We start from the raw sequence: 24,755 nt of genomic DNA on the forward strand, positions 1-24,755 counted from the left end.
TTCTTAGTAAATTCAGTCTTTCTTAATTGGTGTCCTCAGTAACAGACTATTACTACTACTACTTAGTACTACTACTGTATGATGAAAAATAACCCAGTGTTTGTGTCAGTAAAATTTGGTGGAATGAGGCTTCTAAGATGCCTGAAAAAGGGACTATTAAAAGGGTCTACATTTCAAAATTTCCTCAGAAGGACCCCTACAACCCCCTGAAATTGGTTTACGTCTCATGTCTCGGCGTTTGCGTGTCGAGTTTCCCTGAACAATGGTATGCACCTACTTTCAAGATGGTAGCCTCCTTCTCTTGAAACTAATGAACCCCCTGCAGAAACAGAGTGCACTGTTTTTGAGGAGAGCTGTACTGATTTTCACTCTGTTGACAAAGAGGAACTGCTTGAAATACTTGATGGTTACAGTTGTCGTAAGATACCCACTAAAGGAAACATTGAAGAAATCTTGAGAGAAATGGCACATAAATTCATCCAAGAGCCAGCTTGTGTAATTCATCAGTGGGCATGGCGCTGAATGCAATCTGTTCAGACCTGGAAGAAATAAAATATGGTTACGAAAACCTGAAACCAACTGTGAGAAAGGTGCTAAAATGTCTTTCCTTCCCTACTGATCCAGCAGTAAATGGTCAAGGAATCTGAATTTCACCGCCTGTCAAAGTTCTTGCGATTTTGCACAGGCTCTGACTTGTACCTTGGAAAAACCATAAATGTAACATTCACAAAGGTTCAAGGTTTTAAAAGAACACCTGTATCACACACATGTGGATGTGTCCTGGAACTGTCAGTTTTATATGACAGTTGCCATGATTTTCAGGCAAAAATGAACAAGATTCTAGAAAGCAACATGTGGGTCATGGATATAGTGTAAAGAGCTCTGACATGGTTCAACCTAAATGTACAGGCCAGTTAAAGGAAGTCCATTTTTCAAGAAAATGTTTCTGATAATGGAAGGATAGAAATAATCAGTTGTAGAGTATGTACTGGAGTATTTTGATATAAATGGCCATTTATGCTTTTATGATTATTATAAAAACTACCTCCGCAAGTACACTATGCCAGTGTTTGATTTTAGTTTTGTTTTGATGATTTTACTGTTTTAATTGTCAAAGTGATGGTATGCAGTTTTAGCGTTTAAAGTCAGTGCCTGCTGACTATTTTGTTTGCACTTTAAGGACTCCTTGATATGGAAATCTTTTCATTTGACCTGTTAGTATTTTGAAATACTCTTCTATTTTATGCATCATTGCAGTTTAGTGTTAAGTGTTCTACAAATAAAAAGGTGGCTGTTCTAACATGTTCTAAAATGTTCTTTAAAAGATTCTTTAAGCAATGTATAAACCACATAAAGACAATAAATTTGAATTCCTACATTTGACCTCATTTCGGATCTCTTAAAGGTTTAATTTTTTGTAAAGCAATACAGTCAATATACATCTGCCTTGTTAAAGTAACATTGTGTTAAAAAGGGATGAAACGTTTTAGCATAAACCTAGTGTAACACCTGTGTGGCGCCTACCTACCAAGGCTTGACGAAACCTCTCTTTTGCTTGGATTCGCCTTCTAATAATGCCACACTAGTCCATGGGCCAGACTCTAGGTACCGAATGGGAATTAATAACAACACGGTTTGAATTTAAACTGAAATTTATAGGGAAAAAAATTAATATGAACACAATCCTAGAGCTTAGTCACATACAGAAATTAACAAAATGAGATAAAATTTAAATTTCTAGTTTTTTTTTCTGTTGATACTTATGTTATCCAAACGGATTTTAGTTAGAGTCCAGTCAGAGTATCACTTACTAATTTAACACTAATTCATTTTCTCCTATTTAAAAGGAAACCAATTGTTTTGTTTTAAATGTTTAATTTATATCTACCATTTGACTGCGTATGATGTAACTATTTAAAGGTTTAATTCCGTATAGATGTTGATTTTGACTTCCTAAATGGTTTTAGTTTGTCAACACCCAACAATAAAAACATAAACAAATGCAATGTACTCTTTCTGACATCAAGTAATTAACCCTTAAACATAATAAGCTCTCTTGAACACATTCACATTTGGTCCAAATATGTATCCACGTAATGAAAAACAAGAAATGGTAAATCTTCCCTCTTCTCACCAGAGTTCAGTTCAATTAAATTATGAAAATTAAAATAAACAAACCAGTCTTTCTTTTCCAGAAAAGTAAACGTATTCAGATCCTGATCACAGAAGAAAAAAGAAAAGAATAGTCATCCAACCGTATCAAAATCCAGAGGTCCGTGTTAACCGTCCGTCTCCAAGTCGCTTGTCCAGTTTGGGGAGGTCGCCATCTTGATTTCTGTTCCAAGTGTGAGGATTTTGCCGTCCACAAGTACACTCAGCAGTTTCAGCAAATAAATAAAAAACACGAAAGGAAAAAAAACAATCCCTTCAGTAAAATTACATAAGCCACATTTTCCTCCGTAGATTTTTTTAGCTTGAGCGTCTTAAATGTAACGGCTAAAGTTTCAAACAATCAATACGTCTTCCCTTTTCTATTTTTTTAGGGCTTGCGATCACAATTTCAAACCCTTTTTTCTTCCTCTACATCCAACCTAAGGTAAGTACTACAACAAAATTAGATTCCTAATTTACTCTTTTATTCTGTTCCGAAATCTCAGTCGCACGGCATTATGAGTAAGTCTCTTCTCTTCTTTTTTTCCCCATCTCCCGCGTTTTAGATCACTTCCGGAAGACTACTTTAACTTAAAGTTTAAGGTTAAAGTTAACTCACTTATTTATTTTTTAATTTGCTGCATTATTTTTTATTAATTATTTTTGTATTTATACAACATATTCATTAATATATTCTAATATAAATTTAAATGAATTCAATATAAATGAAACTTTTTCTTTTCTTTTTTTTTTTTACAGGTGGCGAGAATATACCTGGGTTACACTAGCAGAGTGCATTAACTCAGCATGTCCATAACAATTTCACGAAGCTTGGGGTTTAAATCCACATTGGCGTACACCTCATCTACAACCTCAAGATTATTTTCTGATATAATGTCAGCGCATGAATAGTAAATGTCCTTGTCACATGGAAAGTCTTTGAAGGCACACTCTTCCAAGCATGTCTGAATTGAATCTTGATTCACTGGGTGAAGATAACTTGTGGTCCCGTACAAATTTGGCACAGCGCAGATGAGTAAAGGCCGGCGGTTTAGAGCACGACCGTTGTGTGATGGTCTTATGCGATGATTGTTCCAAGTTCAGCAAATCTCGTCAAGCTCCTCCTATTAAAACGAGCAAGCAGAACCTTTATGATTTTCAGACAGAGCCTTTTAAAATTCTTTAAAAATGCCACATTTCGAGAACTGATTTGATATGGAAGACTTCTCAGATTCCAATAACACCTTGGTACAATCTTGTCCACGAAGTACCAGAGAGTGTGTAAGAGGTCTGCAGTGAACGAGTCTTATTATTTGTAAAATATTAGCAGTCCATTAAACATTTAAATACATATTACAATACTAGCCGTAAAATAGCAAACGCTCTTAAAGCCCATAGACACACTGAATAATACTACACACCCCATACCACTGACAAATGTGCTCAAATTCAAGTCGGCTAGATCAATGCAAATACATGTCTGTATCGTTTTCATGAAGCAGAACTGAACCAGCGATTTATCCAAGAAGGTGACAGTGAAGTGTCCTTCTTCTTTCAATTTCTCAATCAAGTCAAGCCTAAACTGAACACATTGTTTTGTTAGCGTCAGCCACCACTGCTCGATGCGCTGGTTACCTGTACTCGGACCAAAAACTACACTGTCTTGGGCTGCTCTCTCACTATCGAACAGGCGCAAGAATTTCTGTAGGTCGGCAAAAAAAGACATTTTCGGTACCGTGGCGCAAACGAACTCGTTCTGGGCACCCTCGTGACTGAATAACAGCATCCATATAGTAGCCGATTACCTTGGGATTGTTGTTTGTTCTGAATGGTTCCAGTCGCATCATTTTGCGGGAGTGGCCGTCAATGCATCCACTAATTTCTATCCCACAAGGCTATATTTTGTCATATCCGTCTATATGCCAGGCAAAATTTGCTCCACGAGAGTGATAGACTTGTTTGCGAAGCCTGTTTCGCGTTGGTAAATCAACTCCTTCGTCAATTAAACGCAAAATTTACCTTACAGTCTCCCTGCTTGTTTTTATCCCATGAAGCAAACATTTTTGGTGCATCCATCTATATCCGTGTAGCTGTCCAGATGTTGACAGCTATTGTTGTATGAAGCTGGCAACTTCTGTTTCATTTGTTTGTTTTTTTCGCCTCCATAGCTGTTTTTAAGAAACCTTTCGAGAGTTCTGTTGCTGATTCGGACTGTCATCCGCTATGGTCTAACAACGATATAATGTCTTTGTTTGTAAAACCACAACTAAAATACTCAGCTATGTGCTCCATGCTGCTAAGTTGGTAGCACCGGAACATTTCACGTTGTTAAAATGAAGTTTTACTTTTATAAATGTGGGCACCACGGAGAATCCCGTTCGCTTTTCTATCCAACGAATGCTTGTGTGTTAAAACTGGTGTGGAAATCCCCCTTAAAAGTCGAGCAGCGTCTGCAGATACATCTAGTCGGGTAATTAGATCTGTCCTTATGTTGAAATGATGACAATTAATCTCGTACAACAAAATTCTCTCCAACGTCAACATCGGAAAAGGGGGTGTGTTTCCGGCAGAAAGTCCTACAGATGGCTTCAAATAAATGACATTTGTATGTGCTGTTCAGTATTCACTTCGTATCCCAGGGAAAATTAACCTTTATTTTACCAAGCAAATTAAGCATTAAGGACAGCTTCGTATTTACAATGACAGCTTGGCAGTTGCCCGAAAGCACTTGAAAATACTTTGGTACAGTCATGAGAAATGTTTAATCACCAAGAAGACCATAATTACAGACTAAATGCTACTGCTTTAGAAGATGATCTAGGGTTTATAGAATGAGGGGAGGCAAATGTAATAAACTGTTAAATGTATTGGGGTGTTTATAATTCATTGATAGATAAGAATAATTTTAACTGATTAATACTATCAGTAATACAGTATTAGTTGTTGGTTCTGAGTTCCTGGGCCATCTTGACCGAGAACTTTAATGCGTCGCTTTCCCACTGCACAACAGTAACTGTGACCTTTCCGCTAATGAAGCATGAGGGACACCAAAATGTTACCTCAAAATTCTGATTTATTCGACTGCTTTGTATCTCATTGCACAATCAACAGCAAACCCACCACCTTATTTGACAGACTTTATTGGCAGATAAGTTCTATTTAGTTATACAATTAATTTTCAACTCTTTAAATATTGCAAAAACTTAAATTATTGTTCAATTCTTCTCAAAACGCAGAATATGTTCACAAAAAAATGTAATATATGGTTAATATGTACCGCAGGAATTCAATTAAGCAGAATGATTTACAGTCAGAGTGATGACAAAGACTGGTTAGGGCACTAAATGGCACATCTATGGCTAACCTCGCCTTACTGGGTGAGTCCGTTAAGCATGAATATCAGAGACATATTTGCATTGCCCACATCCCATTTGGAAATGTGGCTCATTCAAATCAATGTGTACACTTGCTCAAAATGACACGCGACCAGTTTAATGTAAAATTTTAATCGATGCTTTTTAATAATTGAGTAATAGTGACAGCACTATAGGCATGGTTTTTAAGTTAGAGGTGAGCATTGAGGTTTGGAGCAGAGAGATGGGTGGTGAAGGTAGCGTAGGAAGAGAAGCTGCATGTGGAAGAAATAAGAATGTTGACATGGATGTGTGCAGTTATAGAAAAGACCATAATCATAGATGAAAGTTTCAGAGGTAGAACAAAAATATGTGATGTCTAAAGAAAGTGCATGAATGTACGTTGAAATGTATTGAGTTGAAGTTGTTTAAGTAGATCATAATATAGGGGATGGACAAAATAAGGGAAACTTTAAATTACAATTTCAAACTTTGGCTACAAAGATGATTCTTAACAGGCTGAATCCCAGTCAGCAGTATGTGTCAGCTATAGAAGAGCACAGGAGCACAGTCATGTGGGAACAGAAAAGGACCTTCTCCAAACTGTTCCCTCAAAGCTGGAAACATAGAACTGTCCAAAATGTCTTGGTGTGCTGAAGCATTAAGAGTTCCCATCACTGGAACTACGAGGCCGGGCCCAACCCCTGAAAAACAACCCCATACCATTATCCTTTGTTTGCAAAACTTGGGACATTTGGCACAATGCAGTCAGGCAGGTGACATTCTCCTGGCATCTGCCAAACCCAGAATCCATTAGACTGCCGGACTGATTCGTCATTCTACAGAACACGTTTCCACTGCTCCAGAGTCCAGTGGCAGTGTGCTAAAATCAACCTGCCCTGCACACTTTTGGACTGTGGGAGAAAACCGGAGCGTCACCGTACCATCCTACCTTATGCCTCATTTGGATATAAAATGCAGTGTTGATGTCAAAAGTTGTTGATTATTTTTGAGTTCTGAATTATGAACCATATTGCACTTTTGATTTTGAATTCATAAGAAAATGTTTCTGAAAAAGAAATCCTGAATGTTAACAGGAGCTTCCAAGAAAAACACTCGCCGAATGATGGACTGGATGGAATAATGACTCATTCGTAATTCTGGGCTGACAGGTAAGTCAAATATCCGGTTTTACACTCTCGGTTACAAAATCCAATATGTAAGTCAATAATTTCCAACATGCATAGCATTTAGCTGTATTTTACAGAAAAGTCTTTGTAAATACATCAAAGTCTGGGTGAATGAATGTTAATTGTATTTAATGTTTCGCTATGAAGTATCAGACAGGCAGTTATGGATGGATGGGTTTCTGCATGGCTCTGTGGGTTAAGGCGCTGTGCTTGTTTTCAGAAGGTTGCTGGTTTGGGTCCCCGGCTTGGCAGAGTGACAATCAGGGTCTGATTGGTTTTGGGATGTCCTTAATTATCTGTCATGCATAAAAGAATCTACTAAGTAAATGTAAACTACAGTAGTAACTATTAGCTAATTAATACAAAGACAATGATTCAGAGTCACAAAAAAATTAACTGTGTTCTGCAGGGCTAAAACTAATGGTAAAAAGACCTAAAAATGGAGAATGTATGTAATACCATGAATGAGGGTAGAATGTTATCCAGTAAACTCAAGAAAAAAACACAAAGAATTAGTTGATAATTTTATAATTTATAATTTATAATTTACCACAGCACACACCCTAACCAGGAATTCTGTTGACATATTGATAGTACAGCTCAAAGGTACAACATCACACCTCTGGCATCATCCATTCAGATGTCTGTCTTATTTTAACCATGATTTAAGAGTTAACTGGTAATACACCTATGATCTCATGTGGCACTGGACTTCTTGTATATGATCTGTAGTGAAGGTCCGTGGTTTTGGGTCCATGTTTGTATTTTCAGTTGCAGTTTTGAGTCTGTCTAAAAATGGAGCTACATCTGTACATAAATGCTTATTTGCCATTGTTCCCCAAATGAACCACAACACCTTCCTGTTACAGTAAAGTGCACTGGACAGTAAAACAGCAACACAAAGCACCAGCCACGCCGTTTTCCCCGCCTTGTCTTGTGAAACATCTCCTTTCGTTTCCTTTGTTAAGTTTTTGTCCTGCTCCCAGCTGGGTCCTGGTCTGGCTGAGGGGCGGCCATCAACCGCTTCACCCTCTTCTGCTCTTTCTGCTGTGCCACACGCTGTTTCCAGTTATTCAGGTAGACCCACATCAGGCTGCCGTTCCTGCGCCTGTCTCTGTTCATGAATTCAGCACAGTGCCAATCTTTTAGGAAAATATCCTTGAGGTCATTTTCCATGTTCAGCGTCTGGGCTAAAGGTTTCTTGGCCACCTTGTCAAGAAGGTTCTTCTCCATCTGCATCCGTTGATCGTATGGGAAAATCTGACTACAGTAGGCGTCCTGCCGCTCCATCAGACCCTGCTCAAGCTCATTCAACAGAGTTATGGCCTCTATCTCCCAATCTTTGTCCTTCAAGGACTCCATGGCCTGTTGGACATGGTGACGCTCCTTCTTCAGCTCCAGCTCCAGATGTGCTACTTTCCTGCGGTTATCAATTAGGATCTCCTGGTGCTTCCTTTCCAGCTTTTTCATGTCTTTGTCATATTGGTCTTTTGTTTGTTGGACTTTCCTCTGAGATTCTCTGTCCCTGAACCACCCTAAGAAGCAATTCAGGTTTAAAAGTAAGTTGTTCCATAATAAATACGGTGCTCTGAAATCTACAGAAGCCCTTAAGAGCAAAATATGTCAACAAATCAGAAACACACCAGCAACTATGAAAACACTACAACATTAGTCTTACGCGTACTGAGTATATTGCTACCTAACAAACATACTTCTTGCATTGCACCATACATGGCACATTACGGGTTTTATTACAGCCGTGACTGAAATACTTCCCGCACATACAGAAAAAACAAATCGGTAGCTATCTAAAACCCAAACTCAGCAAATATGGAATAGTGAGTTGGTTCCAGTAATATCAGACAATGTCACTGATTAGTTGGTCATTCTGGGCGACAATATTTTTATTTAGCAGCAACTAAGTTGAGTGTAACCTAAGTGGCAGGGGTGCAACTGACTATGGAAGAATATGAAGAATATGGCTTTCTAGTTTCAACTAGTTTAGAAAAGTAAAAAATTCTGCATGGCACGACAGCTAAATGTGACGAATGGTCATTATACTTACTATAGGCAGCCAAGCCGAGCAGGGGTACAAAAGGGGCGTAAGTCCATAAATTACTGCCCCCGTCCCCTCGCTTATTGGGTGTGATGTTGCATTCTGGGGGATCATTCAGGTTGTTCATGGAGACGCCCTGATGAGACATAAATATCCTTGAAATACAGTGGTACCTTGGAGCACGATCTTAATTTGTTCCAAATGGCTGGTCGAGTTGCGAATTGGTCGAGCTCATAAGAAATTATGTAAATGAATTTAATCTGTTCCAGACCCCCAGAAGATTGCCTAGTTAAACTAATCTACCTACCTAATGCTTAAAAAGCATTAACAATCAATATGAAACTAATACACACATGAAAAAGCACACTTATAAGTGATAAACACTAACAAATCCAAATCCATTTAAAAAGCCTTATATATAACGATAGTTATTCAAATAATGTCTTGTGTTCATACTAGCCTAATTTGATATAGTAAGACGAGGATTCAATCAGTGGTACAAGTTTATCTAACCACTTTGAGTCCAGGAAATAGTCTCAAGTGCAATAAAATTAACAAGCCTTCAAAATGAGGTTTATAATTTCACAACCATAAAATATACTGACAAAGAATCAGAAATAAGTAGATTTGATTTTTTTTTATTATATTGATCTCTCTGTTAAATGGACAGAAATCCAGCAGCTAAACACTCTTCAATAAATCGTCAAGACTATCATTTTGTTGAACTGAGCTTTTTACTGAAGAAACTGTAAAACTGTAACTGATCAAAATAAAATTCACATTAATTCCAGAATGCGCACATTCTCTTTGTGTAATTACTTCCACAAATTCGCAGCACATTTAGATTAGAAAATAGACAAATACAATCTAATAGTAATTAACTGCCAGTGTGTTTCGTACATTATTTCTGCACAAATTTACATTACTAGCATAAACTATAATGGTCACGAACATATTAATATCACTTACGGAGATGGTCTTTTGAAGACAAAATAACAAGAATGTAAATTAATGGTATTTAAGATGCGTCTTAAGTGAGAGTGTCCGTGCTTCTCCTGGCAATTACACAGGCTGAACCAACACTTCCAATTTTATGAGGAAATGCAAAGTTGCAATAGCCTACATACTGTAAATGCCCAATAGCTGAAGTATTTCAACACAAACTGTCTAAAACATTCCTCACCTGGGATAGTTTCCTTCCCCACCTCTTGCTGACGAACCCTGGAGTGTTTCCCTGCTCCCCATGCTGCCATGTAACCCAGGGTATTGAGTGTTTGGCTCAGAGGCTCACACCCCCTCCTGTCATGAGTCTGAGGCTGGCCTGAGGCCTTTCCTAGCCCAAAACAATTTGCAACGCTTATCAACAATGTATTTTAGTTTGTCTATTTTAGAGGGCCTACATTCTTTGATCCTCTGCCTACAAGGGCCCCTGACCCTAAACTTCAATTATTATTCAATTCTTCTCAAAACGCAGAATATGTTCACAAAAAATGTAATATATGGTTAATATGTACCGCAGTGTGTAAGATGATGTGGCTAAGCAATAGGGCTATCCTTTGTTTTAACAGCGATTACTTTTTTCATCGAGGAATTTTAGGAATTCAATTAAGCAGAATGATTTACAGTCAGAGTGATGACAAAAACTGGTTAGGGTACTAAATGGCACATCTATGGCTAACCTCGCCTTACTGGGTGAGTCCGTCAAGCATGAATATCAGAGACATATTTGCATTGCCCACGTTCCATTTGGAAATGTGACTCATTCAAATCAATGTGCACACTTGCTCAAAATGACACGCGACCAGTTTAATGTAAAATGTTAATCGATGCTTTTTAATAATTGAGTAACAGTGACAGCACTATAGGCATGGTTTTTAAGTTAGAGGTGAGCAATGAGGTTTGGATCAGAGAGATGGGTGGTGATGGTAGCGTAGGAAGAGAAGCTGCATGTGGAAGAAATAAGAATGTTGACATGGATTTGAGCAGTTATAGAAAAGACCATAATCATAGATGAAAGTTTCAGAGGTAGAACAAAAATATGTGATGTCTAAAGAAAGTGCATGAATGTACGTTGAAATGTATTGAGTTGAAGTTGTTTAAGTAGATCATAATATAGGGGATGGACAAAATAAGGGAAACTTTAAATTACAATTTCAAACTTTGGCTACAAAGATGATTCTTAATAGGCTGAATCCCAGTCAGCAGTACGTGTCAGCTATAGAAGAGCACAGGAGCACAGTCATGTGGGAACAGAAAAGGACCTTCTCCAAACTGTTCCCACAAAGCTGGAAACATAGAACTGTCCAAAATGTCTTGGTGTGCTGGAGCATTAAGAGTTCCCATCACTGGAACTACGAGGCCGGGCCCAACCCCTGAAAAACAACCCCATACCATTATCCTTTGTTTGCAAAACTTGGGACATTTGGCACAATGCAGTCAGGCAGGTGACATTCTCCTGGCATCTGCCAAACCCAGAATCCATTAGACTGCCGGACTGATTCGTCATTCTACAGAACACGTTTCCACTGCTCCAGAGTCCAGTGGCAGTGTGCTAAAATCAACCTGCCCTGCACACTTTTGGACTGTGGGAGAAAACTGGAGCGTCACCGTACCATCCTACCTTATGCCTCATTTGGATATAAAATGCAGTGTTGATGTCAAAAGTTGTTGATTATTTCTGAGTTCTGAATTATGAACCATATTGCACTTTTGATTTTGAATTCATAAGAAAATGTTTCTGAAAAAGAAATCCTGAATGTTAACAGGAGCTTCCAAGAAAAACACTCACCGAATGATGGACTGGATGGAATAATGACTCATTCGTAATTCTGGGCTGACAGGTAAGTCAAATATCAAATCCGGTTTTACACTCTCGGTTACAAAATCCAATATGTAAGTCAATAATTTCCAACATGCATAACAGAAAAGTCTTTGTAAATACATCAAAGTCTGGGTGAATGAATGTTAATTGTATTTAATGTTTCGCTATGAAGTATCAGACAGGCAGTTATGGATGGATGGGTTTCTGCATGGCTCTGTGGGTTAAGGCGCTGTGCTTGTTTTCAGAAGGTTGCTGGTTTGGGTCCCCGGCTTGGCAGAGTGACAATCAGGGTCTGATTGGTTTTGGGATGTCCTTAATTATCTGTCATGCATAAAAGAATCTACTAAGTAAATGTAAACTACAGTAGTAACTATTAGCTAATTAATGCAAAGACAATGATTCAGAGTCACAAAAAATTGACTGTGTTCTGCAGGGCTAAAACTAATGGTAAAAAGACCTAAAAACGGAGAATGTATGTAATACCACGAATGAGGGTAGAATGTTATCCAGTAAACTCAAGAAAAAAAACACAAAGAATTAGTTTATAATTTTATAATTTATAATTTACCACAGCACACACCCTAACCAGGAATTCTGTTAACATATTGATAGTACAGCTCAAAGGTACAACATCACACCTCTGGCATCATCCATTCAGATGTCTGTCTTATTTTAACCATGATTTAAGAGTTAACTGGTAATACACCTATGATCTCATGTGGCACTGGACTTCTTGTATATGATCTGTAGTGAAGGTCCGTGGTTTTGGGTCCATGTTTGTATTTTCAGTTGCAGTTTTGAGTCTGTCTAAAAATGGAGCTACATCTGTACATAAATGCTTATTTGCCATTGTTCCCCAAATGAACCACAACACCTTCCTGTTACAGTAAAGTGCACTGGACAGTAAAACAGCAACACAAAGCACCAGCCACGCCGTTTTCCCCGCCTTGTCTTGTGAAACATCTCCTTTCGATTCCTTGGTTAAGTTTTTGTCCTGCTCCCAGCTGGGTCCTGGTCTGGCTGAGGGGCGGCCATCAACCGCTTCACCCTCTTCTGCTCTTTCTGCTGTGCCACTCGCTGTTTCCAGTTATTCAGGTAGACCCACATCATGCTGCCGTTCCTGCGCCTGTCTCTGTTCATGAATTCAGCACAGTACCAATCTTTTCGGAAAATATCCTTGAGGTCATTTTCCATGTTCAGCGTCTGGGCTAAAGGTTTCTTGGCCACCTTGTCAAGAAGGTTCTTCTCCATCTGTATCCGTTGATCGTATGGGATAATCTGACTACAGAAGGCATCCTGCCGCTCCATCAGATCCTGCTCAAACTCATTCAACAGAGTCATGGCCTCTATCTCCCAATCTTTGTCCTTCAAGGACGCCATGGCCTGTTGGACATGGTGACGCTCCTTCTTCAGCTCCAGCTCCAGATGTGCTACTTTCCTGCGGTTATCAATTAGGATCTCCTGGTGCTTCCTTTCCAGCTTTTTCATGTCTTTGTCATATTGGTCTTTTGTTTCTTGGACTTTCTTCTGAGATTCTCTGTTGAAGAACCACCCTAAGAAGCAATTCAGGTTTAAAAGTAAGTTGTTCCATAATAAATACGGTGCTCTGAAATCTACAGAAGTCCTTAAGAGCAAAACATGTCAACAAATCAAAAACACACCAGCAACTATGAAAACACCACAACATTAGTCTTAAGCGTACTGAGTATATTGCTACCTAACAAACATACTTCTTTCATTGCACCATACATGGCACATTACGGGTTTCATTACAGCCGTGACTGAAATACTTCCCGCACATACAGAAAAAACAAATCGGTAGCTATCTAAAACCCAAACTCAGCAAACGTGGAATAGTGAGTTGGTTCCAGTAATATCAGACAATGTCACTGATTAGTTGGTCATTCTGGGCGACAATATTTTTATTTAGCAGCAACTAAGTTGAGTGTAACCTAAGTGGCAGGGGTGCAACTGACTATGGAAGAATATGAAGAATATGGCTTGCTAGTTTCAACTAGTTTAGAAAAGTAAAAAAATTCTGCATGGCAGGACAGCTAAATGTGACGAATGGTCATTATACTTACAATAGGAAACCAAGCCGAGCAGGGGTACAAAAGCGGCGTAAGTCCAAAAATTACTGCCCCCGTCCCCTCGCTTATCGGATGTGATGTTGCATTCTGGGGGATCATTCAGGTTGTTCATGGAGACGCCCTGATGAGACATAAATATCCTTGAAATACAGTGGTACCTTGGAGCACGATCTTAATTTGTTCCAAATGGCTGGTCGAGTTGCGAATTGGTCGAGCTCATAAGAAATTATGTAAATGAATTTAATCTGTTCCAGACCCCCAGAAGATTGCCTAGTTAAACTAATCTACCTACCTAATGCTTAAAAAGCATTAACAATCAATATGAAACTAATACACACATGAAAAAGCACACTTATAAGTGATAAACACTAACAAATCCAAATCCATTTAAAAAGCCTTATATAAAACGATAGTTATTCAAATAATGTCATGTGTTCATACTAGCCTAATTTGATATAGTAAGACGAGGATTCAATCAGTGGTACAAGTTTATCTAACCACTTTGAGTCCAGGAAATAGTCTCAAGTGCAATAAAATTAACAAGCCTTCAAAATGAGGTTTATAATTTCACAACCATAAAATATACTGACAAAGAATCAGAAATAAGTAGATTTGATTTTTTTTTATTATATTGATCTCTCTGTTAAATGGACAGAAATCCAGCAGCTAAACACTCTTCAATAAATCGTCAAGACTATCATTTTGTTGAACTGAGCTTTTTACTGAAGAAACTGTAAAACTGTAACTGATCAAAATAAAATTCACATTAATTCCAGAATGCGCACATTCTCTTTGTGTAATTACTTCCACAAATTCGCAGCACATTTAGATTAGAAAATAAACAAATACAATCTAATAGTAATTAACTGCCAGTGTGTTTCGTACATTATTTCTGCACAAATTTACATTACTAGCACAAACTATAATGGTCACGAACATATTAATATCACTTACGGAGATGGTCTTTTGAAGACAAAATAACAAGAATGTAAATTAATGGTATTTAAGATGCGTCTTAAGTGAGAGTGTCCGTGCTTCTCCTGGCAATTACACAGGCTGAACCAACACTTCCAATTTTATAAGGAAATGCAAAGTTGCAATAGCCTACATACTGTAAATGCCCAATAGCTGAAGTATTTCAACACAAACTGTCTAAAACATTCCTCACCTGGGATAGTTTCCTTCCCCACCTCTTGCTGACGAACCCTGGAGTGTTTCCCTGCTCCCCATGCTGCCATGTAACCCAGGGCATTGAGTGTATGGCTCAGAGGCTCACACCCCCTCCTGTCATGAGTCTGAGGCTGGCCTGAGGCCTTTCCTAGCCCAAAACAATTTGCAACGCTTATCAACAATGTATTTTCGTTTGTCTATTTTAGAGGGCCTACATTCTTTGATCCTCTGCCTACAAGGGCCCCTGACCCTAAACTTCAATTATTATTCAATTCTTCTCAAAACGCAGAATATATTCACAAAAAATGTAATATATGGTTAATATGGGGGGCGGCATGGTGGTGCAGTGGTTAGCACTGTTGCCTCACACCTCTGGGACCCGGGTTCGAGTCTCCGCCTGGGTCACATGTGTGTGGAGTTTGCATATTCTCCCCATGTTGTCGTGGGGTTTCTTCCGGGTACTCCGGTTTCCCCCCACAGTCCAAAAACATGCTGAGGCTAATTGGAGTCGCTAAATTGCCCATAGGTGTGCATGTGTGAATAAGTGGTGTGTGAGTGTGCCCTGCAATGGGCTGGCCCCCCCATCCTGGGTTGTTCCCTGCCTCGTGCCCATTGCTTCCGGGATAGGCTCCGGACCCCCCGCGACCCAATAGGATAAGCGGTTTGGAAAATGGATGGATGGATGGTTAATATGTACCGCAGTGTGTAAGATGATGTGGCTAAGCAATAGGGCTATCCTTTGTTTTAACAGCGATTACTTTTTTCATCGAGGAATTTTAGGAATTCAATTAAGCAGAATGATTTACAGTCAGAGTGATGACAAAGACTGGTTAGGGTACTAAATGGCACATCTATGGCTAACCTCGCCTTACTGGGTGAGTCCGTCAAGCATGAATATCAGAGACATATTTGCATTGCCCACATCCCATTTGGAAATGCGGCTCATTCAAATCAACGTGTACACTTGCTCAAAATGACACGCGACCAGTTTAATGTAAAATGTTAATCGATGCTTTTTAATAATTGAGTAATAGTGACAGCACTAGAGGCATGGTTTTTAAGTTAGAGGTGAGCAATGAGGTTTGGAGCAGAGAGATGGGTGGTGAAGGTAGCGTAGGAAGAGAAGCTGCATGTGGAAGAAATAAGAATGTTGACATGGATTTGAGCAGTTATAGAAAAGAAATTAATAATAGATGAAAGTTTCAGAGGTACAACAAAAATATGTGATGTCTAAAGAAAGTGCATGAATGTACGTTGAAATGTATTGAGTTGAAGTTGTTTAAGTAGATCATAATATAGGGGGTGAACAAAATAAGGGAAACTTTAAATTACAATTTCAATCTTTGGCTACAAAGATGATTCTTAATAGGCTGAATCCCAGTCAGCAGTATGTGTCAGCTATAGAAGAGCACTGGGGCACAGTCATGTGGGAACAGAAAAGGACCTTCTCCAAACTGTTCCCTCAAAGCTGGAAACATAGAACTGTCCAAAATGTCTTGGTGTGCTGAAGCATTAAGAGTTCCCATCACTGGAACTACGAGGCCGGGCCCAACCCCTGAAAAACAACCCCATACCATTATCCTTTGTTTGCAAAACTTGGGACATTTGGCACAATGCAGTCAGGCAGGTGACATTCTCCACAAAGAATTAGTTGATAATTTTATAATTTATAATTTATCACAGCACACACCTTAACCAGGAATTCTGTTGACATATTGATAGTACAGCTCAAAGGTACAACATCACACCTCTGGCATCATCCATTCAGATGTCTGTCTTATTTTAACCATGATTTAAGAGTTAACTGGTAATACACCTATGATCTCATGTGGCACTGGACTTCTTGTATATGATCTGTAGTGAAGGTCTGTGGTTTTGTGTCCATGTTTGAATTTTAAAGGAAATTGTATTTAATATTTTGACTTCACCTGTCGTTTTTGGTTTTTTAATTATTGATTCCAAAACGAATATCGAATGGCTAAAATATACACGGACCAAAACTAAATGGCAAAGTGGAGATTTTATTTTCATTTTTTTTTTGTTGCATGAAATACCTCCGATAACAAGTCAGCAGAAGCGTGTTAATAAGAATATAGAGCCCCCATCCTGGGTTGTTCCCTGCCTCGTGCCCATTGCTTCCGGGATAGGCTCCGGACCCCCCGCGATCCAGGAGGATAAACGGTTTAGAAAATGGATGGATGGATGGATGGATGGATGGATGGGTTAATGAGCCCTCCTACAGGCGCAATCATGTCACTGCATTCGGCTACGCAGCATTTAAGTTGGAATAAGGAGCTGCGAATAAGTAAATGGTATGTTCCAAGGAAAGGTCCAAAACAGAATTTTGTCTATAGGTTATTTCTTCAATTACCGGATTTCCTCCGTACTAAAGTATTGTTCTGGGGTAAATTTCCTGAAGCATCCTTAACGCTTCGCCGTGTCAAATGACGTAGCGTAAAGGAGGCTTCGGGAAACTCAATCCCAGGACATTATCTCTTTTATTTATATTATAGTCTGACATCACTTCGTACTCTGTAAAAAATGCACTTATACAAATTAATTTGTGTTCTTTGTCAGTGGAAGTTGCTACTTGAGAGTTTTATTTTTTGCGTCCCGCCTGTAAGGACAGACCTAATTACCTGACTAGATGTATCTGCAGACGCTGCTCGACGTTTAAGGGGAATTTAAGGGGATCGAGGACGTAACATGTAATAAACGTGGGACGTGTGCCCTCTACGTAAGAGAAAAAAATGGTAATTTCTTAACTTCGGGTATAAGCGAGAGAACTGGAGCTTTATAGTTAGGAGGGTGCCGTGTAGATAAAGATGATGCAGATATGGTTTTCCCCGCTGGACAGCAGCATAGATCAGTATAGCTGATCAGTTACCTATGGAACCCCTTAAAGGCCAGGGTGAGAAAATATTTTTGCGTTCCCTCGCAAAAGTTATTGTGAGGGTATGGAACGCAAAACTATTCATTTTTTTCCCCACCCTGGCCTTTAAGGGGCTCCTTAGTTACCAGCTTGACAAGCATATGCGATGTTTGTTATACAAGCAATACTAGCATTCGTTGTTTGGTGCTGGTAGGCTTGTTAGCGTCATTTATGAGCCCTTGTTGGTGGACCAGTTGATTTCAAGCAGACTTCTTTTTACAACCCAATTTTAAACGTAATTGCAGCTTTTTAAAACGATGGATGAATGGATATTGTTTGTTGTTCTTCTCCTTTACTGCTTCCGTGCATCATGTTTTTATATTACGTCCATTTAATCAATTTACACATCATAGCACTTTCTAAAAAGCTGATGTTTGTGTTGTCCTTCTGTTACAAATGACACTGATCGTATTACAACTAATGATCACCTCAGTTTTGCCTTGGAAAAACAGGGATTTTTTTTAGAACTCCAGTCTCTTGCCCATTGTTGATAAATATTGTATTTATTTTCATGGGAAGTATAACATTGGTGCAGATTTCCTTTCACGACGGCTTAGATAAAACATTATTTTATGTTGTCAAAAGTCAACATACAGCTGAACCATAAGGTCCAAAACACAAGCGGATCATGACGTCAGGTTAAACCAGGTCGGCCGCTTCCGTTTCGTCTCGACGGTGCGCTTTGCCCCATCGGCTTCTCCTGGATTCTCGCTTTCGTACAGAACCACGGTCTCCACCGCTGGGTTCTTCAGCGGCCCCCCCTCCATGGCTTGGATCTGTCCTCGGATCAGAGCCGTTTCCCGGCGGACTCTCTCGTAGCAGAATCCACACAGGATGTGCTTCTGCTTCAGGTGTCCACACTCTGGACAGGGAACTATGTTGTTCTGGGAAGAAATGTCGACATCTACCTTATCTGGCTGGACTAATAAAAGCACAATGTAATTACTAAAATAGCAGACATATACTCAATTTATGTAAACAATTAACTGCTGAAGAATGTAATCACCCATGTTTATGATGCAAAAAGAGAACGAATGTAAAATATATCAGAATTTTACTAGACATTACATCGGATTAGCTCCAGTACCTTAACGGGAATAAGTTTGTGTTCGTTTCGTCTTCGGCACCGGTTGACCTCTATAGTGCGTCTTTTCTTGGGGGCCGCCATCCACAGTATGCTGTCCAGCAAAGTGCTCTGGCCCCACTCTGCACTCTCAGACTGGGGCAGTTTCAGGAGGCCGGGTCCCTGCACAGCCACAGCTGGAGCTTCCAGGGACGACAGAGAAACCTTTTCAACATCCCCGTACAAGGTGGTCTTTGACTGGATTGGTAACCATATAGAAAATCCAGCACTTGATTTACTCCTTTCTCACCACCTTTGCCCTTGTTTATCACATGTGTGTATTATAATTATTTAACCTACCACTTAACTGATGTATATCCTATTATTCCACTTTACATGTTGATTGTACTGAGAGTAATTATGCAGTTGTACCTGTGTTATCATATAATGACTTTAATTGCTTTGTATTATTAGCTCAGACTAACGCAAACAGGATTCTCCCCTCTCTAACTACTTTTTTTTACTTAAATCTTCGACATCCACTCATGATCCAGGTGTTCAAAACGGTATTCTTCACGATCTGTGAAATTCTAATAAACTGCACCCAGGTTGCTTTCCAAAGTCAATGATGTTTTATTTTAATTTTAACTTTAAAACGATCAAATATTTCTAGAGCAATGCTACCTATGTAGCGAGCGATGAAGTAGGTCACACCAAGAGCATCGCAAGGGACCCCGTGAAGAGTACAGCTACCACAACCATGATATCAACCAGTTTCACCTCTAAAATTAAATTAGGGTTGTGCGTTGTTAGCAAATGTAACTCTACAGGAAATGGCCACTTAAACTGATGGTCGAAATTAAAAAGTAGCTGTATTCTTACCGGTACATGCGAAGATCAATTTTAAATGTGGGTGATCAGTAACCAGAAGAAGGCTTTAACTACCGCCATCGTTTATATAAAATACGTAAGTGTAGATATAGAAGTACACAGCAGTAGATTTGTTCTATGCAAAACACGTGAATGCCTACTTTTCATGGCTCAAACAAGCAAAACAGATACAAACTCACCTAATTGCCTATCAAGGCTTGCAGCCTGCACAATTCTATATTCCAGATGCATCAGTGAACGTTGCAGGAAACCAATAAAACTTGATATTTTCATATTTACAGTATAATTCGGCTAGATACGATATAAATGGTAAGCAGAGATCACGGTCACCAATGTCAGCGAACTGCGACGGTGAGCGAAATGGCTCATGGGGAAACTCCCCAAGAAATGCAGGGAATTGTAGTTTACTGAGGAACGTTAGCGGTCCACAAGTTATCGGTCCCGACAGAACTTCATCTTTAATGTCACGCTGAAATATTTATTGTGAAGTCGTTGACTTACTAGATATTTATTTTCCGACTGAAATCTGAAAACGTACTTAGATATATAGATGGGTATTGAGGACCAAGAGGTACATGGTTTCCCGGCAGGCACTGCGAGTTAGCAGCTCTCAGCCAATGGAAATGATTGGTCCGGACTGCGTGTGTTTCACCGGCGAGGAAAAATGGCAGAAAGAGGCTACAGTTTCTCCTTAACCACTTTCAGGTAGCTGTATGTCTTGGCTCGCGTAATGTATAGATGTGATGGTGGTTAGTGGTGGTGCTTGGACAGATGTCACGTTTTGTTTTAGTTTTAGTTGAGGAGGCATGATATCAGGGCAGTAAAGCGAAGAGGAGCGGAGCTGCAGCGTCAGCGCCGGCCTGTACAGCCCGCCGCTGTCGCGCTGTATGCGGGGTGACTGGCCGGCTTTCGCTTCCCCGCAGCTTCAGTATTACTGTGAAATATATGAACATATGCCTATAATGCCAGACTTATTATGTTTTATGGTCGTAGTTTCTGTTACGCTGTACATTCAAGCGTAGCTGATGTGGTCCGTAGCCGGTCAATCAGATGATGATGATGATCATCATCATCATCATCATCATGATTGTTGTCAACTTCGATCACGTTTTTTCTACATTTAATTGTTCGATAATTATAATAATTAATTGGCATAACTAACGAGCTGGACATTGAGTGTCGTCTGCATTTATTTATTACTGTTTATCACTCGTCTAAGATATTTTATGAATAATATTTAAATGTAACTTTTACGTGTTTCTAAGCTCTAGCGAGTCAGAGTTTGATTTGGGGGGGGGGTGGGCAAAGCTTTATAATGTAAATAAAAAGGTCAAATTTTTTTGAGAGGGGGTGAATGAAGCCAAATTAAATATTAGGGGGTACACGTCCCCCCACACCCTTGTTCCTGTGCCTGTTCTGTTACTCGGCAGAATTAGGTTTAAAACGTTTATTGGATGCTTGGTGAGTTGCAAGTTTGTTAGATACAAGAAAGACAGCTTTTCATCCTGGGTCTTTCTTCCACAGTCCTTCTGGCAAACTAGTCCAAATCGAATACGCCCTGGCAGCTGTAGCTGCTGGCGCCCCATCTGTTGGAATTAAAGGTAAAACTCCATCCATCCCTCCATCCATTATTTGCCGCTTAGGGACCTAATGATGTTCATTTTGTCTTGCCCTTTTTAAATACTGTTGTAGTTTTTTTGTCCTCTTGCCTCATCATTAATTCACACTCAGGCTGTTAAACCCCGCCCCCTTGTCTTGCACTCTCCTTTGTTTTTACACTTGTAAATAATCCTGAATCCCTCCCTTTGTCATGTACTGCCATCTGCCTGTCGTCCTGTGGTCCTTGGCAAGTGTTCTTGTCACATTGTATGTCTGCGTCTATGGATGGTATGATGACGAAGCCTAATTGACTTGTGTGGACTTGTAACTCAGCTTCGAATGGCGTCGTCCTGGCAACGGAAAAGAAGCAGAAGTCGGTCCTGTACGATGAGCAGAGCGTGCACAAGGTGGAGCCCATAACGAAGCACATAGGCATGGTCTACAGTGGAATGGGTCCCGATTACAGGTGCCAGCTCCACTCGCCGCTGGAATGTCACTGTGCCTCACTGCATCACCATCGGCTGGCATTAATGCTCTCGTCCTCTCTCTCTTTCAGAGTGCTGGTACGACGGGCCCGCAAGTTAGCCCAGCAGTACTTCCTGGTCTACCAGGAGCCCATTCCCACGGCACAGCTCGTCCAGAGGGTTGCATCAGTCATGCAGGAGTACACGCAGTCTGGGTTCGTTTACTGTCCGTCCAAGCTGTTTCCAGGTGACCAAGAATGCCAGAAAATGACTAAAGTCAATCTTGTTACTGTTTGTTTGTAGGGGCGTGCGTCCCTTTGGGGTTTCATTGCTGATCGCTGGTTGGGATGAAGATCGTCCATACCTTTTCCAGTCAGACCCTTCTGTAAGTAACATAGATTCCTATTCATACTCGTTCTATCATAGCTTGTGAGTAAAAGCCTTCAGTGGCCAGGGCATGAGATTTATCTGGTTTCCGGTGATGTTTGCGATCTCTGCTGATAATTGTCCTGTATTATGCTCTTAGGGAAATGGTGTGAAATGGTATCAGATAGTGGTGGGTGATATGATGATATTACCAGTAATTGATAATATCAGACAAATAACCCGGTGTTGATATCTGACAGTGACTAGTTAGAGATTATAAGTGTTTATTAGGAAAGTAGGCTTCACACAAGAAAGGTAAAACAGAGTTATGATTTATAGGATTTATATTTATGTGATTTGCAGATTTATAGGGGGCAGCGTGTGGCTCTGTGGGCTAAGCCTGTGGGCTTGTAATCAGAAGGTCGCTGGTTCAATCCCAGCCTCAGCACATCTGCGGGTCCTTGAGCAAGACCCTTAACCCCCAGCTCCCTGGGCTGCCCTTTGCAGACTGATTACCCTACAAAAAGAGCAAGCTGAGGGAGGTCAACCCTGTTGACAATATAGGATTGATTATTATTATTATTATTATTATTATTATTATTGATGATGATTATTATTTATTTTTCCTTTAGTTCAGCCTACAAGCCAAAGCTTCTTGTAGAACTGTCATTATTGATTATGTTAATAATTGAGCCAGTTCTGCTACAATATGACTAATGCATTCCTGAAAAAGCTGCGTTGACTAAAATCATGTACTAAAATACACATATTCAATCAGAAAAATCGAGCAAATACAAATGTGATTCTGTGTTGTGTTGGACTTTGGTACTGATATATCAATCGCGTTATGACAGATTCACAGTGTGATGTAGGGCTGCCATAATTAGTTGCCAAAGACGATGACTGGATGTTGAAAAGGAGTTGACACCAATATTTTAAATTGATGCATTTTCCAAATTATTTTAATAAAATTACCTTTATGTTTTCTAAAACATTAACAGTTCATTTCCTTTAATATCACATTGTAATTGTGGGAGTAGTTCAAACTCACAAAATAAAAAGATGGTTTGTACACTGCAAAGATTTGATGGAAAAAGTTGTTATTGGGAATTTATTACTCAATATCGGATTATGCAAATTAAGATCTATTGGAATCAGGAAATAGGATTTTTTTTAACCCAGCCCTAACGCTTAGTCACGTTTGCTGTCAGTTTAGGGACCCCAGTTCACTTCATTTGCATGTTTTTTCCTGCATGCACTGACTTCCTTCTGCCATATTGGCAAGTAATCAAGAAGGAAATTTTCAACGGATGCTGTTTAATAACCAAGTAACCATGACAGCTCCAGTTTCCTATGCAATAAAATTATGCATTGCAATTATTTCCTAACTGCTCCTAATGAACGTGACAGTATCAGCTTATGTAAGCAGTGGTTACAGTGGTTGTTTGGGAACCTCAAGAAAGTCTGCAACATATTCATGATTCATATAATCATAATAAATTTTACTGATCGATTGTTTTTCTCGGACACTAAAATAAACGATGATTCCCCATCACTGTCCCTCCCAAGTTTTAATATCGGTCGTTTAGCAGATTATCTATGTATCATTTTCATGGTTTCACATTTTTCTTTCAGCTAAAGAAAGGGGCACGACTTGGTCTAATTATTTATCCCACATTATTTATTAGATGTCACCCAGCCATAGTATCATGTCTGTTTCTGCCCCTCGTTTCACACAGCATTCTATACCCTGTTGACTTGTTACTAAGTTTGTCATGTGACTATATTTACATAGGGGGCGTATTTTGCGTGGAAAGCAACTGCAATGGGAAAGAACTACGTCAATGGAAAAACGTTCCTTGAAAAGAGGTAAATCAGGAATTACATCACATTTCAGTTGTTGCCACTGTCTGTGCAGTTGGTTCTTGTTTTTCAGGATCAGAGTAAATGCAAATGATATTTGCATGTTGTGCTGTTTGTCCTGTATATCTGACATAACCTGTAAATGTATTATTGTCTACAGGTATAATGAGGATCTTGAGCTTGAAGATGCGATTCACACTGCAATCCTGACTTTGAAAGTGAGTTTAACCTGCCGTCACAGTTTTAGGAGTCGGAGAGCTCAGTGGTAGTGGGACTTCGCGCCATTTAGTCACATTATTCAGTTTGGTTTGTGTGCCTGCAGTAAAGTTATAAAGTTGAACATATTGTGAAATGTCTAATGCTCCGCTCTGTGGTTTTTGTGAAACGCAAATATAATCATCTTTGTTATAGGAGAGTTTTGAGGGTCAGATGACGGAAGACAACATTGAAGTGGGGATCTGCAATGAGGCTGGCTTCAAACGACTCACTCCAGCCGAAGTCAAGGACTACCTGGCTGCCATTGCCTAGAGTTCCACCGCTGCTCTCTTTCTCATAGTGGACTTTTGTTCTGCCATCAGAAATCAGATTTTTTTTTCTCTTCCCCAAAAGAATGTTCCTTATTTGTACTCTCATCTCTGTTGTACAAACTACCAATAAATGTTGGTAATTACAAACCCTTTTCTTCTGTCCCATTCTGGTTGATTGTGTATGTTTATTTGTTGGTTAATTCTATATCATTTTTTTGT

General features: G+C 39.5%; 3 protein-coding genes across 6 annotated transcripts; 1 reads left to right on the forward strand and 2 right to left on the reverse strand.

Annotated features, from left to right (window-relative positions):
- Positions 1-7,212: 7,212 nt before the first annotated feature.
- On the reverse strand, positions 7,213-14,760 carry LOC125748272 (coiled-coil domain-containing protein 127-like). Of its 3 annotated transcripts, none has more exons than XM_049024206.1 (3): positions 14,616-14,757; positions 8,760-8,886; positions 7,213-8,229 (listed from the first exon to the last, which is right to left on the reverse strand). In XM_049024206.1, exons 2-3 carry the CDS (start codon positions 8,875-8,877, stop codon positions 7,658-7,660), a joined length of 690 nt encoding a protein of 229 aa, XP_048880163.1. In that variant the 5' UTR covers positions 8,878-8,886; positions 14,616-14,757; the 3' UTR covers positions 7,213-7,657. The 3 variants fall into 3 exon arrangements, with proteins under 3 accessions (XP_048880163.1, XP_048880162.1, XP_048880161.1); XM_049024205.1 differs by lacking the exon at positions 14,616-14,757 and adding an exon at positions 9,720-9,859; XM_049024204.1 differs by lacking the exons at positions 7,213-8,229; positions 8,760-8,886 and adding exons at positions 12,135-13,124; positions 13,656-13,782 and having other exon boundaries at positions 14,616-14,760.
- A 3,487-nt stretch (positions 14,761-18,247) lies between these two features.
- mrpl32 (mitochondrial ribosomal protein L32) lies at positions 18,248-20,142 on the reverse strand. 2 transcript variants are annotated; one of them, XM_049024209.1, is made up of 3 exons: positions 19,897-20,142; positions 18,851-19,023; positions 18,248-18,647 (listed from the first exon to the last, which is right to left on the reverse strand). In XM_049024209.1, the coding sequence occupies exons 1-3, from the start codon at positions 19,988-19,990 to the stop codon at positions 18,390-18,392; spliced, it is 525 nt and encodes a 174-aa protein (XP_048880166.1). In that variant the 5' UTR covers positions 19,991-20,142; the 3' UTR covers positions 18,248-18,389. The 2 variants fall into 2 exon arrangements, with proteins under 2 accessions (XP_048880166.1, XP_048880165.1); XM_049024208.1 differs by having other exon boundaries at positions 18,851-19,029.
- A 122-nt stretch (positions 20,143-20,264) lies between these two features.
- Positions 20,265-24,683, forward strand: psma2a (proteasome 20S subunit alpha 2a). Its single transcript, XM_049024203.1, has 8 exons — positions 20,265-20,422; positions 21,242-21,318; positions 21,650-21,782; positions 21,873-21,995; positions 22,084-22,165; positions 23,942-24,015; positions 24,170-24,227; positions 24,421-24,683. The coding sequence occupies exons 1-8, from the start codon at positions 20,382-20,384 to the stop codon at positions 24,535-24,537; spliced, it is 705 nt and encodes a 234-aa protein (XP_048880160.1). The 5' UTR covers positions 20,265-20,381; the 3' UTR covers positions 24,538-24,683.
- The last annotated feature ends 72 nt before the right edge of the window (positions 24,684-24,755 follow it).

This window comes from Brienomyrus brachyistius, chromosome 9 (genome assembly GCF_023856365.1).
Source record: "Brienomyrus brachyistius isolate T26 chromosome 9, BBRACH_0.4, whole genome shotgun sequence".
Classification (NCBI taxonomy): Eukaryota; Metazoa; Chordata; class Actinopteri; order Osteoglossiformes; family Mormyridae; genus Brienomyrus; species Brienomyrus brachyistius.

Coding starts and splice junctions, on each gene's coding strand:
- LOC125748272 (XM_049024206.1), bottom strand. CDS start 8,877: ATGAACAACCTGAATGATCCCCCAGAATGCAACATCACACCCAATAAG. Junction 8,230..8,759: donor GCTCGGCTTGGCTGCCTATA/GTAAGTATAATG, acceptor ATTGCTTCTTAG/GGTGGTTCAGGGACAGAGAA.
- mrpl32 (XM_049024208.1), bottom strand. CDS start 19,990: ATGAAAATATCAAGTTTTATTGGTTTCCTGCAACGTTCACTGATGCAT. Junction 19,030..19,896: donor AAGCCTTGATAGGCAATTAG/GTGAGTTTGTAT, acceptor CGTCCCTGGAAG/CTCCAGCTGTGGCTGTGCAG. Junction 18,648..18,850: donor ACAAACTTATTCCCGTTAAG/GTACTGGAGCTA, acceptor ATTTCTTCCCAG/AACAACATAGTTCCCTGTCC.
- psma2a (XM_049024203.1), top strand. CDS start 20,382: ATGGCAGAAAGAGGCTACAGTTTCTCCTTAACCACTTTCAG. Junction 20,423..21,241: donor TTCTCCTTAACCACTTTCAG/GTAGCTGTATGT, acceptor TTTCTTCCACAG/TCCTTCTGGCAAACTAGTCC. Junction 24,228..24,420: donor CTGCAATCCTGACTTTGAAA/GTGAGTTTAACC, acceptor TCTTTGTTATAG/GAGAGTTTTGAGGGTCAGAT.